The following is a 15,657-nucleotide window of genomic DNA, read 5'->3' on the forward strand; positions in this document are numbered from 1 at the left end:
TGAGTTATAAAAATAGCCTGGATAGGCTGGAACTTTTCTCAGTGGAGCATAGGAGGTTGAGGGGTGACCTTAGAGAGGTTTATAAAGTCATGAGAGGCATAGATGAAGTGAATAGCAAGGGGTTTCTCCCAAGAATGGGGAAGTTCAAAATTAGGGGCATATTTTAAGGTGAGAGGAGAATGTTTTAAAAAGGGCATGAGGGGCAACTTTTATTTTAGCTGACAGTGGTTTTTGTTTCAAATGAACTTTCAGAGGAAGTGACGGATGTAGGTACAATTACCACATTTAAGACATTTAGATAAGGAGATGAATAGCAAAGGTTTGGTTGGCTGGGGGGAGGGAATATGGGCCAAATACAGGCAAGTGGGACTAATTTAGATTGGGTAACTTGGTCAGCGTCGACTAGAGTCAGAGACACGTAGAACATGAAAACAGACCCTTTGGTCCAACCAGTTCAGGCTGAACATTATCCCAAACTAAACTAAAACTAAAAAATGCTGGAGATAACAGCTCTGATGAAGAGTCATCTAGACTCTCGAAAGAGTCTGATGAAGAGTCATCTAGACAAATTCGAAATGTTAACTTGCTTTCTCTCGGTGGATGCTGCCTGATGTGCTGTGATCTCCAGCACTTTTTGTTTTCAGTTCAGATTCCAGCATCAGCAGTAATTTGCTCCCAAACCAAATTAGTTGGACCGAAGGTTCTGTTTCCATTCTGTGTGACTCTATGAACTGTATTTATGTTATTATCACTAATGAGCATACAGACTAATTTAAAGACACAAGATATTGCTGCTACAGTTTAAAATGATCACAGTGTAAAACTACAGTTTTTTCAATCTGGGAAAAAGACCATCAGAACAGAACGTTCAAATTATAATTAAATGTTTCACTTCAACAGGAAATTTAAAATCTGCGCTAATGTCATTGCTAGTGTAAATAAATCAAAGGAGTTTGTCTCTGAAGATACCACCAAACTATTAGAAAATTTTAATGGATGGCACATAATGTTGTTGCTGACATATAGTCAGATAGAGTCATACAGCACAGAAACAGATTCTTTGGTCCAACCAGTCCATGGCAATCATAATCCCAAATTAATATAATCTCACTTGCCTGCTCTGGCCCATATCCTTCAAAACCTTTCCTATTCATTTCCTTATCCAAGTGTCTTTTAAGTGTTGTAATGTTATCCACAATTAACAAAAATCTGTTGAAACAGACCAAAGATATCTTAGGATTAATAAAATGGGAAGTATGTGAAATGGGTGAGCGATAACTAAAGCCATTAACCATCCCCTTTACCAAAACTGGTTCTGTAGCGATTGCAGGAGGTCAGCCAAGTGGACCTCATAGAATATGAGTTTCCTGATTGAGGCTGTTATCCTAGCCCAATTAGAGAGCCCTGGCTGACACATATAAACAAGAACATCAGGGATTCTGCTAACTCTCCATTTTCCCGCTTTCTCCCTGCAACCTTTGATCTCCTTGGCAATCAAGACCTTATCCATTTCTGTTTTAAATATACTCAATGAACTGGCCTCTACAGCCTTCTGTGGCAATGAATTCCACAGATCCACCACTCTCTGGCGAAAGACATTTCTCCTTATCACCATTGTAAAAGGTTTTCCCTTTAATCTAAGGCTGTGTTCTTAGGTCCTTGTCTCTCCTGACAATGGAAACATTTTCTCAACTTCCACTTTGTCCAGGCCATTCAATATTCTGAAAGTTTCATTCAGATCCACCCTCCTCCTCCCATCCTTTTAAACCTATATTCCCAGAGCCCTCAAACATTCCTCATATGTTAAGCTTTTCATTCCTGGGATCATTCTGATGAACCTCCTATGGACCCGCTCCTTGGGTACCGGAACGCAGGTTGAACCACACCAAAGGTCAAAGTAATTGCATTTTCTGTCATTCCAAGAAATTCAGTTTTACATTTTGGGATGTTGCTGTCTGGACCCTAGATTGTTCAGAACCATTTCACGTGCGTTTATCCAATGGGCTGGCACATCATATTCCAAATGCAATTCTTAAGAAAGAAATGCATTTTTGAAAGCATAAATTGAAAAGATGGGACATTTAATGAAAAGCAGGTGTAAGCAAAGAGCTTTCGGAAAAAATGTGGAGAGACTGTCTCAAATAGAAGAGTAAAATTACAAACAGAAACTGCTGGAGGAACTCAGCGGGTCTGGTAACATCTGCGGAGAGAGAAAAACAGAGACAACATTTAGAATCTGATATGACTCTGCTGATGCTGCCTGAACTGCTGAGTTTCCAGCATTTTATCTTTATGTCAACATAAACTTAGTAATGATTTGGAGATGCTGGTGTTGGACTGGGGTGTACAAAGTTAAAAATCACACAACACCAGGTTATAGTCCAACAGGTTTAATTGGAAGCACACTAGCTTTCGGAGCGAAGCTCCTTCATCAGGTGGTAGTGGAGGGCTCAATCCTAACACACAGAATTTATAGCAAAAATTTATAGTGTGATGTAATTGAAATTATACATTGAAAAATTGATTGTCTGTTAAGCCTTTCATCTGTTAGAATACAGTGATAGTTTCACTTCTTTCATGTGTAAATCACAAAACCTTTTTTTTAAAAGTTGCATTTTCAGGTTAGCTGTTAACAATGGTGATAGCGAGACAATATGTTGAAGGTGTTAGCCTCCTGTGATCTCTGTCTGTGCCTTGATGTTTAGATTGATTCTAATCTAAAAAGTGAGATAACGGAGTTTTACATGAATTCATGCAGTTTTTGAGCTCAGAGTTCTACATGAATGCATGCAGTCTTTGAGCAAAGTACAATGTAACCCTGAAAGTACAAATTCACCCCACAAAATATGTGTGTGCATGTGGGTCTTTGTGTGTGTGTCTGTCTGGGTTGGGGGTTGTGAGTGTGAGAAAGTGTATGTGTGTGTGTAGTGAGTGCAGAGTGTCTTAAGTCTGTGAGGAGGTGCACGTGTGAGTGTGTGTGTCTGTACGTATGTGTGTCCATGTGTATGTGTGTATAGGAGTGCCTGTGTGTGTAGGAGTATCTGTGTGTGTGTACAGTGCAATGGTGGTCACCTGTAATGTGACATGAACCCAAGGTCTCAGTTGAGGCCCTCCCTATGGGCACCGAATTTAGCTATCAGCCTCTGCTCAGCCACTTTTCACTGCTGCCTGTCCCGAAATCACCCGAAGGTCCGAGGTCGAATGTCCTGGACCGCTGAAGTGTTCCCCAACTGGGAGGGAACATTCCTGCCTGTTCATTCTTGTGCGGTGCCCATTCATCCATTGTTGTAGCCTTTGCTCGGTTTCCCCAATGTACCATGCCTCCGGGATCCTTGCCTGCAATGTATAAGATAGACAACGTTGGCTGAGTCACATGAGTACCTGCCATGTACAAGGTGGGAGGTGTCCCCACGTGCAATGGTGGTATCTATGTCCACACTTTGACATGTCTTGCAGCGCCGACCATGACAGAATTGTATGGAGTTGTCCTGAGAGCCGGGCAGCTTGCTACGAACAACGATCTGTTTGAGGTTTGGCGGTTGTTTAAAGGCAAGTAGTGGAGGTGTGGGGAAGGTCTTGGTGAGGTGCTCATCCTCATTGATAATGTGTTCGAACAAGACTTCTTCTCTATGCAGGATCTCCAATCAATATTATACGCCAGGTACATTGACAACATTTTCTTCCTCTGGACCCATGACGAGGACTCACTGATAAAACTACACAGTGACATCAACAAGTTTCATCCCACCATCAAACTCACCATACTCTTGACTATCTGTCTCATTTTGGACACATGCATCTCCATCAAGGATGGACACCTTAGCACCAAACTCTACTGCAAACCCACAGACAACCTCACAATGCTACACTTCTCCAGCTTCCACCCAAATCATATTAAAACAGCCATCGTGACGGACACCTGGTAGTACTCAGGGATGCCCTCACAAGAACGGGGTACGATGCCCAACTCATCAACTACCAGTTCCGACATGCCACGGCAAGGAACTGTAATGACCTCCTCAGGAGACAGACACGTGCTGCAACTGACAGGGTACCCTTCGTTGTTCAGAATTTCCCATGAGCTGAAAAACTATGCCATTTTTCGTGACCTGCAAAGCATTATCAATGAGGATGAGCACCTCGCCAAGATCTTCCCCACACCTCCAATACTTCCCCACACCGCCAAACCTCAAACGGATCGTTGTTCGTAGAAAGCTGCCCGGCTTTCAGGACAACTCCATACAACCCTGTCACGGTAGGCGCTGAAAGACATGTCAGTGTGTGGACATAGATACCACCATTGCGCGTGGGGACACCTCCCACCTTGTACATGGCAGATACTCATGTGACTCAGCCAATGTTGTCTATCTTATACAATGCAGGCAAGGATGCCCAGAGGCATGGTACATTGGGGAAACTGAGCAAAGGCTACGACAACGGATGAATGGGCACCGCACAACAATCAACAGACAGGAGTGTTCCCTCCCAGTTGGGGAACACTTCAGCAGTTCAGGATATTCGACCTCTGACCTTCGGGTGACCATCCTCCAAGGTGGACTCCAGGCAGCAGTGAAAAGTGGCCATGCAGAGGCCGATAGCCAAGTTTGGTACCCATAGGGAGGGCCTCAACTGAGACCTTGGGTTCATGTCACATTACAGGTGACCACCATTGCACTATAAACACACACAGATACTCCTACACACACAGGCACTCCTATACACACATACACATGGACACACATATACACAGACGTGTACACAGACACCCACACACATCCTTACAGACACACACTCCCACACTCACACATGCACCCCTCACAGACTTAAGACACTCTGCACTCACTACACACACACATACACTTTCTCACACTCACAACCCCCAACCCAGACAGACAGGCAGACAAAGACCCACATGCACACATATATTTTGTGGGGTGAATTTGTACTTTCAGGGTTACATTGTACTTTGCTCAAAGACTGCATGCATTCACGTAGAGCTCTGAGCTCAAAAGCTGCATGCATTCACGTAAAACTCTGTTATCTCACTTTTTAGATTAGAATCAATCTAAACATCATGGCACAGAGAACACAGGAGGCTAACACCTTCAACATATTGTCTCGCTATCACCATTGTTAACAGCTAACCTGAAAATGCAACTTTTTAAAAAAAGGTTTTGTGATTTACACATGAAAGAAGTGAAACTATCATATTCTAACAGATGAAAGGCTTAACAGACAATCAATTATTCAATGTACAATTTCAATTACATCACACTTTTCAATTACATCAAATGTTTGCTATAAATTCTGTTAGGATTGAGTCCTCCACTACCACCTGATGAAGGAGCTTCCAATTAAACCTGTTGGACTATAACCTGGTGTTGTGTGATTTTTAACTTTAAACTTAGCAAGGCTTTTAACAATAAACTGTATAGATTTAAAAGTCTGGGACCTTTTCCTTTGCTCTCGTTAACCTCAAATAAGTGCATTATGTAATGTTCGTTCTTTTTGCGCCTGAACTTGCAAGTCAGCTGGGAGTCGCTGGCTTTGGTGGCCGGGGAGGAAGGTGCAAACTTTACAGCAGCGGAGATAGAGCTTATTCACAAGTGGCCATGTTAGAAAGCAGCAATCACCCATACAGTCCCGTTGAGGAGAAATGGGGAAAACATTGTCGTCTTCCCGAGTCTGGGCTGGCCCCAATTCAAAGAAAAATCTGAATGACTATTCGGGATGCTGCTAACTTTCAACAGTAAAATCGCCCACTTTATTGGTAAACAGACAGACTGATTTATAAGTAAGGACAGGTTGATTAAGACAAGAGTCATTCCAACCAGATTATCAGTAAAAGGAAAGAAATGTTGGTTGAGAATATAAGTAACCTTTTACCTTGCCTTTTTAGGGGGGAGAGACAGAAAGATTAGGGGGCTCCCTTTTGCTGAGTGGTCAGCGGAACAAGGTGGGGGAGGCGGGGAGAAAGGAAGTGGTCCTTGGGTTTGTCTTGAATTGGGGAAGCTGGCGTGTGGTCCGGCCCGAACTGGGAAGAGGGGGGTAAAGGCAGTGACAGGCTCTCACCCTCTCTCTTGCAAAGCGGAACCTGCGGCGGGGGAACGTGGTTTTGCGGCTGCGGCGGGGGCGCGCTGCGTGTGTGTGCACGCCATCCAGGGAAGGTCGGAGCAGCAGCAGCAGCAGCAGCTCCTCTCATTGTAGCTGCTGGGGAATGGTTCATGTAAACACGGAGCAGTGAGAGCGGGAGGACCGACCGACCGACCGACCGAGAGTGTGTGTGTAAACATGTTCCTGAGGTGAATCTCTCTTCCCCCAGCCCCACCATGATTTATTTAATGCTGCTGTCGGCTCTGGCCGGAGCCCTGTGTGTTCTCCTGCTGCAGGTTTTATTGCTGTACCGGAACAAGCCCGAGCCGGTGCCCCGGCATGTGCAGTACGTCAAGCCGGTGATCGAGCCCTCGCTCAAAGACTACCTGAGCGGCGGCAAGGAGCCCCCGGCCGAGAGCTGCCACTTCCTCAACGCCATCTTCTTGTTTCTGTTCCGGGAGCTGAGGGACACCCCGATCGTCCGGCACTGGCTGACCAAGAAGATCAAGGTGGAGTTCGAGGAGTTGCTGCAGACCAAGACGGCGGGCCGCCTGCTCGAGGGCCTCAGCCTGCGCGACATCTCCCTGGGCAACGCGCTGCCCGTCTTCAGGAGCGCGCGCCTGCTGCAACCGGCCGTGGGCCCCAATCCCGGCGCAGGCCCAGCCCCGGGCCCGGGCGCGGGCTCCCTGGAGGAGGAGGCCGCGGCAAGTGGGGGTGCAGGTCCCGCCGCCGCCGCCGCCGCCGCCGGGGTGCCCGAGGAGCTCAACTTCGAGCTGGAGCTCGAGTACAACGGCGGCTTCCACCTGGCCATCGACGTGGACCTGGTCTTCGGCAAGTCGGCCTATCTCTTCGTCAAGATGAGGAGGGTGGTGGGCCGCCTCAGGCTGCAGTTCACCCGCCGACCCTTCACCCACTGGTCCTTCGCCTTCATGGACGAGCCTTTCATCGACTTCGAGGTGAAGTCGCAGTTCGAGGGCCGGCCCATGCCCCAGCTCACCACCATCATTGTCAACCAGCTCAAGAGGGTCATCAAGCGCAAACATACTTTACCCAACTACAAAATCAGGTACAGTCAGTGGCAGATGGCTTAAACTTGTGTTTCTTTGTGTATGTGTGAGGTGTCGGTGGTAGAGGAGATGTTGTCCTCGCTGCAACTTTCTGCAGTACCCAAATCAGAATTAATGGAGCGCTTACTGCATCGTGCTGCAGGCGCCCCTTAGTCATCTCTTGGCACAATCTTTAAGTTGCAGATGATATTTTTGCCACGCTGCTCTGGTATGGGATTTAAAAGAAAAAAAACATTCGTGACATGGAAGTACCTGTCGCAAACCCAGCATGTCTTGCCCATACCTCATTGCCCTTGAGAAGGTGGCAAGGAGCCACCTTCATGATCCAGTGCATTGGTATGCCCACAGTGCTGTTAGGAAGATAGTTCCAGGATACTGACCAAGTGACTGCATTAGAATTGGTTATAACGTTTGAAGTCAGGATGGTGTATGATAGAGGTAATGCCGTTCTGCAGTGTCTGCTTCCCTTGGCTTTCTAGGTTTTACAGGTTATTTAGAAGATGTTGTCAAAGACGACTGGCTGAGTTGCTAGTGTGCATTCTGTACATGCAATGCACTATTGCAATTGTGTGCTAGTGGTGGACAGAATGAAAATCTTTAAGCAGACAACTTGGGTGGCAATCAGTTGGGCTGCTTTGCAGAATCCCTATCATGCAAGAAGAGGCCACTCTGCCCATTGAGTCCATATCAATCCTCCATAGAGCATCCCATGAAAACTCACCCCTCCACCCTATCCCCACAAATCCACATTTACCATGGTTAATTCACCTATTCTGCACATCTCTGGACACTATGTGACAATTTAGCATGGCCAATCCCCTAATCTGCCCATCTTTGGACCAGAGCACATGGCAGAATTCTATGCAGATATTGGGGGGTGGGAGCTTACCAACTCCACATACAGTCACCCAAGGCTGGAATCAAACCAAGTCCCCTGGTGCTGTGAGGTAGGAGTGTTAACCTCTACCACTGTGCACTGATGTTTTCATTCTTTGGGATTTGACATCATTACTTTTTTTTGTTCAGCAGTGCATTTCAGAGGGAAGTTAATCACATTGCTTTGAATCTGGAGTCATATGTTTGCCAGAGTGGGAAAGGACAATAGGATTTCCTTCCCTAACGGGCAGGGAATCCAGTGGAGTTTTAACTACTAGTTTCATAGCAACCATTACTAACACTAGGTTTCATGAATTGAATTTAAATTCTTCCAATTTGTAGTAGCCTGAGTATCTGGATTACTAATTGACTGACATTACCTTTATACCGCTGTCTCTTTGGTCGAGCTTCTTGATGTTGAGGAACAGCTCAAAATGAAGGGAACTAACTGCATTTCAATTATAAATCAACCTTCTCCAATGATGTACAATATGACTCATGGCCATCTTTTTAGTGATGTCATGTTTTGCTGTATAACTTGTATATCATTAGAAATGTTGTTAACTGTAGTTCGTAGCATGCTATTACTATTAGCTTCTCTGTCCAAATGAGTCACTTTCATCAGGGGAGCTTTACTGGAATAATTTTCCAGTTCAGGCATTTAAAACGCTACGTCTTTGCAGTTAATATTGTACATGAGTGAGGCAGGCCAGATGCAGGTGGAAGCAGATTGCTTTATTATACTTGTCTCTAAGTGCAATGACAACTTGGAGGTGGAGAGATGGGAGGAGAGGCAACTGGAGGGTTTTGGTTGTCTTATCACTCGTTTGAACTGAACTGATGCAGATTAGCTCAGATAGCTGGACGGCTGATTCACTCATGAGAGAACAACCTTGTAGTCCATTGTGATGATGCTGACTTTATTATTATAATTCGTCTGAACCACAGAATTACAATAAACAAAATAAACAGAATGCAGGATTATCTCGCTTGAAGAGGATTGAGATTAACTCCTCTTTACGTATGTTGAATTTGTTACATAGAGTCTGGGTCCAATTCGTCTATGCCAACCAGATATCCTAACCTAATCTAGTCCTATTTGCTAGCACTTGGCCAATATCCTTCTAAGCCCTCCTGTTCGTATACCCATCCAGATGCCTTTTAAATGTTGCAATTGTACCATCACTACACCACTAGTAATTCCACCACTTCCTCTAGTAGCTCATTCCATACATGCACCACCCTCTGCGTGAAAAAGTTTCCCCTTGGGTCCCTTTTAAATGTTTTCCCCTCTCACGCTAAACCTATTACCTCTAATTCTGGACTCCACCACCCCAGGGAAAAGACCTTTGCTCTTTACCTTATCCATGCCCCTCATGATTTTGTAAACCTCTATAAGGTCATCCCTCAGCCATGCTCTATTGTATACAGTTCTGATCTCCACGGCATGAAGGATGCATCCTGATATTAGAAACACGAAAGAGAAGAGGAATGATACTGATCCTTGATTTAAAGCTTCAGGGCTACAAAATCCATTTAAACCATGTCTTTTTGGCCTTGAAATTGATATGAGGGCAGTTTGTACATAGAAAGTAAATCTGAAACAATGCTGTCAGAGAAGGGATTCAAACATAATTTCATAGTTGTGAAGGGCAACTTTAGTACAGATATCAGGAAGTAATTCTTTACCATAGATAAGTGGAATAAGATGCCAAAATTATTGTTGCAGCTAGGCCAGAAGTTATTAACAGACAATTAAATGCTGTAGCTGGATGGGCTTTAGAAGGATTAGATCAAATATTTTGAAGGGCTATCTTCAACTTGTGCACTTTATTTCATTCTAACAAGGAAAACATGCCTGAGTGATTGGTATTACTAAAGGCATTGTTACTAAGGTCTCAGATGACATGAAGATAGTTGGAGGGACAGGTAGCATTGAGGAAGTAGGGAGTCTGCAGAAGGACAGGCTAGGAGAGTGGACAAAGAAGTGGCATATGGAGTGGAGGGAAAGTGTGAGGTTATGCACTATGGTAGGAAAAATAGAGGCATAGGCTATTTTCAAAATTGGGAAAGGCTTCAGAAATCTGAAGCACAAAGGGAGTTAGGAGTCCTTGTTCAGAATTCTCTTAAAGTTAACATGCAGATTCAGTTGGCAGTTAGCAAGGCAAATGCAGTGTTCGCATTCATTTCAAGAGGGCTAGAATACAAGCACAGGGATGCATTGCTGAGACTGTATAAAACTTTAACCATACCGCATATGATAGGATGTGCTAGCCTTGTAGGTGTTCCAGAGGAACTTTATAAGATTGATCCCAGGATGAAGAGCTTTTCATGTGGGAGATGGTTGAGGACTCTGGGCCTGTACTCGATGGAGTTTAGAATAATGAGGCATAATCTGATTGAAACTGAAACTTACAGAATACGGAGAGAGCTGGATAGAGCAAACGTGAGAAGGCATTTCTAGTAGTAGGAGAGACTAAGATCTGAAGGGTACAGCCTCAGATTTAAAGGGTGAACCATTAGAACTGAAATGAGCAGGAATGTCTTTAGTCAGAGGGTGGATCTGTGGAACTCCTTGCTGCAGAAGGCTGTGGAGGCCAAGTCATTGAGTGTATTTAAGAGGTAGATATGTTCTTGATTACTAAGGGAATCAAAGATTATGTGGAGAATGAGCTTGAGAAACATATCAGCCATGATGAATTGGCGGAACAGAGTTAATTGGCCCAATGGCCTAATTCTGCTCCCATTTCTGGTGGTCTTCTGGTATTCAAATCAACCGCCAATGGCTACTGATCGTACAGTGGGATAAATGCTAATATCTGGGCTGAGATTCAGTGTTTTCAATGTGTGTTTTGCACTCTATTTGGATGTCACCATTCTGTGACAAAATCATACCTGCACCTGCGCAGTCTGATCACAAGAGAGATCTTCAGCAGGGATTCTTCTTCTGTTTAGACCTGTGTTGTCACTAATGCAACCCAAGGGAAATTCATCTTGTCTTGACTTGCAATTGGCATGGCACTGGGAGATGAATTGTTTCTCAATAACTTGAAAGCCACAAATTATTGGTGCTTGAGATGGGTGTTTTAAAAAAAAGTCACACTGGTGTATTTGAGGATTTATTACAGCTAAGATTCATTGATTGACGCATGCAGGACTTTAAAGAACAGGCAAGGTTTGATTCTGATATTCAAGTCCAAAATGTAAACAATTTGTTTCTTCAGAAAATATAAATACATTATATAGGAGGGGAATGTAATTTGACAGGAGTACCAAATATGAAAAACAATCCAATATCCTGCTTTACACAAAAACGGAAGTCGCTAGGAAATCTCGGCAGGTGTGGAGAGAAATCAGAGGATTATACTATGCATGCCCAGTATTCCCTTCAAGGAAATCAGTTTGTGTGTAAAGTAAGTTGTTAATTCACCTTCAGTCATTTGGTGTTAATGCTTGTGATATTTCACACCCACTTTATCTGTGGTAGCTGTAATGAACTTTTACTTTTCTTTTAGCTTTTAATTGCTACTGCCTTTACTTCTAAAGCTTCCAGAGCAGTTGCAATGTGCTCTATCTCCAATCTGTTATTCCAGTGAGAATGAATTGAATGTTCTTTTTCACTTATGATTCCAGGATTAAGACTTTTGAATATATTAATTCTAGTACCACTGATTCCCTTGTATTGGCAAAGAGTAAAACTGGGTGTGTTATTGTTTATGCAGCTATGTGGATTGTCCACTTGCTTTCCATGAACATTTACCTTGTTGTTTTTCATTATTACGCAGTGTTCTAATTGTTCCAGCAACTGTTCTTGTACAGTGTAACAAAAATGCTTAACTGGAGTTCTTTTCTGATGTTATGTAACAAAGTGCCCTTCATTTTGTGATTATCTTTTTTAGATGCATTGGCAGTTACTTTCTCAATGTGAAACACGATTTGCCAAAATATTTAAACGCTTAGATCTTCAAGCTTTGTCCCTATCTCATTAATAAGATGGATTAGAAAGAAGAATAACACAACCTTCCAAGTTAATAATTTTATTTATAAGGCTTTCATTAAGATTATAAAGAAATATTGAGGCCCTAATATCAACCTTTGGGCACTGCCTTCCAAACAGGGCTATTTTTGTTTTTGCCCTTACACTTTACTTGCTATTTCGTAACCAATTTACCACTTCCTTATCTGGTCCTGGGGCTTTCATTTAAGCATGTTTCTCATGGGATGCTTCCTGAAAATCATGTTATTGCAGCAATCCTGTCCTCGTTGCTGCAGCTCTGTTACAGTTTTACACAATTTGACTGAATTTGCCGCACATGACCTGCTATTCATTGTTATGGATATCTTAATTTGTCTTATGTCAAGATTGGGTTGTAAACATATTTTCCATAATCTGGTCCCAAGAGAAAATGTGTTCAAATGAAAAATGCTATCAACAATTAAAATAAGAAAGATGCAAGTCGGAATGTTTTTAGCAATCTTAGAAGGCAAGTCTGTTTGGGAGAGTAAGCCTTCCTGCTATTCCATTCAATTCAAACATTGCTTCACAAGTCTGTTAAGTACAAAAAGTACAATCTCTACTGGTATATCATTTTTAAAAAATCAAATTGTAGCATGATTAGAACAGTCCACTCAATCCTAGCTTAAGTTCCTTTTTTTCTTTTTTGGGTGAGGTGCAGATATTATACTGGGTCTATGGTGTCTCTGTACAATGACACAGCCTGAGAGCCAGTCATGGCAGAGAGATAGTAAATGTTGCTGCAATTTCCTTAGATTGTTCATGTTAAAAGTAGGCAAGGGTATCAGGAGAAATAGGCGGTAAGTAAATTGTTAGAATTTATTGAACTGTACCTTATTTCATGATTAAATAATGCAGAATGATAACATTAACAACGCCATCATAAAGAAATTCTTTGTTTAAGATAGACACAATTCTTAATTAGTGAATAATTGTTTGCTTGGCTGGCTAGTATGGCATACATAGTGTAATCATGAATTCATGTTGTTTCTTTATGGAGCCATAAGCAAGTTTTATTAAGCAACTTGGCTCATAGGTCAAGGAAATTATCAGTCCAATTTGAATTTTACAAACATTGTCTTTGGTTGAAATCTTTTAAGAATCTGTTCCATAACTATTTGAGAAGGAAAAGCTGTTGATCTAAGTAATAACATACATACTTAAGGACTATTGTACACTGCTTGTAACTGAGAATAGGTGTAAATAATAAATTATTACAGGACTGAAAGCCCAGTGCTCATCTGGAGCATTTCTAACTTTTGAATGGTTAATGATCTTGATATGTTTATTTTACAATTGGTTAACTTCAGTGTATGAAACCTGAACACTGAAGTTTGCAAGTGGGAATTCAATTTGAAGATCAGATATCTGATTGAATTACCTGACATGGACTGGATGGGCCAAATGATTCTATGACTTAATCATTGGGTGTTAAGAAGACCATAAATAGGAAACAATTGGAGCATTCAGCTCCTCCTCCATTCAGAATGAGCCTGCACTCTACTTTCTAGCTACTTCCTAAATTTCTTGATTTTTCTCAAAAAATCTTTCAATGTAAGAGGAGAAATTGAATCCTTCTTTTGTATGCTGCCAGTTTTATGTCATGTGGTCACTGGGCTTCAGTTTGAATACTTGGCAGACGAAGATATAATTATTTTTCCTTCAGCATTGCATCAGATATAGTGCAACTCAATGATTGTCCACATCACACTATAACTTCACAAGTCAAATTACTTTCCCAAACTTGACCTGTACCTGACATCAAATATTGAACCATATAACCGCCACATTGACAGTTTGACCCCTGAAGTGTTCAATGCTGATTTGACAATTGCTGCCAATCTTCGTTTACATAACTTTGTTACAAGCTGTACAAATTACTTGGTATCTTCCCTCAGTCTCAAAATAAATTGAATTTTCATTAAATAGGATCTTGCAGTCCCAGATGTATTGCTCCTTTTATTTCAGTCCTTTGTGGTGATGCACAGATAATGATACTAATCTGGATTCTGCTTCCAATTTAACACCAGCATGGTAAAGTACTGATTTATGTGGCCTTCCTTCAGTGTAGTCTACTGTATTCGCTGCTCATTGTGGACTCCTCTACTTGTGGAGACTAAACATCAGTTGAGTTACATTTTCTGAAACATATCCATTCAATATGCAAGCTGACATGAAAATTCTGGTGCTTGTCTCCCCTTTTCATAGCATTCAGCTGCCATATTCTGAAATTTGTAGGTCCAGGCAGCTTCTGTGACAGCTACTGTCAAACGGTAAGTATGAAAGAAAAGTATGATGATTAGGATGCTGAGAGAGTTGGGGGGGTGTTGGGGAAGGGTGCCTGCTGGGTAGGGGTGAGGGGGTAAAGTTAGGTTGTCACGTGGGAAGGATATCAAGTGAGTGATACAATGTTTAGAATAGGTTGAGGTGAATGGGAGAAACTGGGTCCATTGGCAAGGGAGGGAGCTATCAGGTGCTGAGCGGAGGGGTGGGGAGGGTGGGGTGGGGAAGTTCAGAGGCAGTGAAACAATGGTCAGCAGTGCAGAGGGGAAAGGGGTGGGGGTGTGGGATGCTTGGTAGTGTCTGTGAAGGATCTGGGTGCATATGTGATCTGGTGGAGGTGCAGTTGGGATGCATAAGGTATGTATGGGATTAATTGAATACTTGCCAGGACTTAGAATATGTATTTACTAGTCTAAACTTTCTGGTAGAGACTTTGAGAGTTCCAGGTGTAGAGGAATTGCCCAGCAAAGTATTCAATTACCAGAGCAATTCCTTTGGCGACTGCTATGCTGTATTCTGTAGAATTCCCATGCACAACTCTCATCTACTCTGGAATAATGAGTGTCAAGGCTTTGGAAAGTCAGGGCAATTTAGTCATGATGCTGTAGCCATTATGGAGTGGGATAGTTTGACAGACCTTGAAAAGACCATCTGTTTTACTTGTTCTTCTTTTGAATGTAGTTAATATTGACTGAAATTCAGCCCATTTAACAGAATCATATAATAATTATAGCATGGAAGGAGGCCATTCAGCCCACTTGTGTCTGCACTGGCTCTTCAATAAGCATTATGCCTTAACTGCAGTTCTCCTGCCTTTTCTCCATGCCCTTGCACATTATTTCTGTTGCAATAATCATTTAATGTCCTCTTGATTGACTCTTCCTCCAGTACATTTTCAGACAGTCCACTTCAGACCAAATTACTTGTGTTAAAAAGCTCTAGTCTATCCTTGTAACTGAGGTGTCTGGGTTTTTCTTGGCGTTTATTGTGAAGCTTTGCAAATATAAAGATATTGTTTACTAATGATTTTTAATATTTAGATTTTACATAATCCTGTAGTAAAATACGTTTTCTTCTGTATATGTTTAATATTTCTGTGAATTTTGATTTGCACTAATGAAGAGCATTGGATTAAAGGAGAATAGGAGATGCTGTGACTTAAGACATGGGTAGTGAGGTTTTGGATGAGAAGTTTACAGAGAATGTGTATAGGTAACCAGATAGGATTGCATTGGCAAAGTTGCAAAGGCATAATTGAGGGTTACAGTTATGGAGGTGGAAATAGATAGCTGAGTGGTAGCATGAATATAAGGTTGGACGCTC

General features: G+C 42.5%; 1 protein-coding gene across 1 annotated transcript in view; it reads left to right on the plus strand.

The window, feature by feature from the left end:
* The first annotated feature begins 6,155 nt into the window (after positions 1-6,155).
* pdzd8 (PDZ domain containing 8) overlaps positions 6,156-15,657 on the plus strand; it is a 199,980-nt gene continuing 190,478 nt past the window's right edge. The window contains exon 1 of the mRNA XM_072557334.1: positions 6,156-7,159. Coding sequence (XP_072413435.1) covers positions 6,330-7,159 — 830 coding nt within the window. The 5' untranslated portion in view covers positions 6,156-6,329. The remainder of the gene's footprint in view (positions 7,160-15,657) is intronic.

Source organism: Chiloscyllium punctatum, chromosome 38 (assembly GCF_047496795.1).
Source record: "Chiloscyllium punctatum isolate Juve2018m chromosome 38, sChiPun1.3, whole genome shotgun sequence".
NCBI classification, from domain to species: Eukaryota; Metazoa; Chordata; class Chondrichthyes; order Orectolobiformes; family Hemiscylliidae; genus Chiloscyllium; species Chiloscyllium punctatum.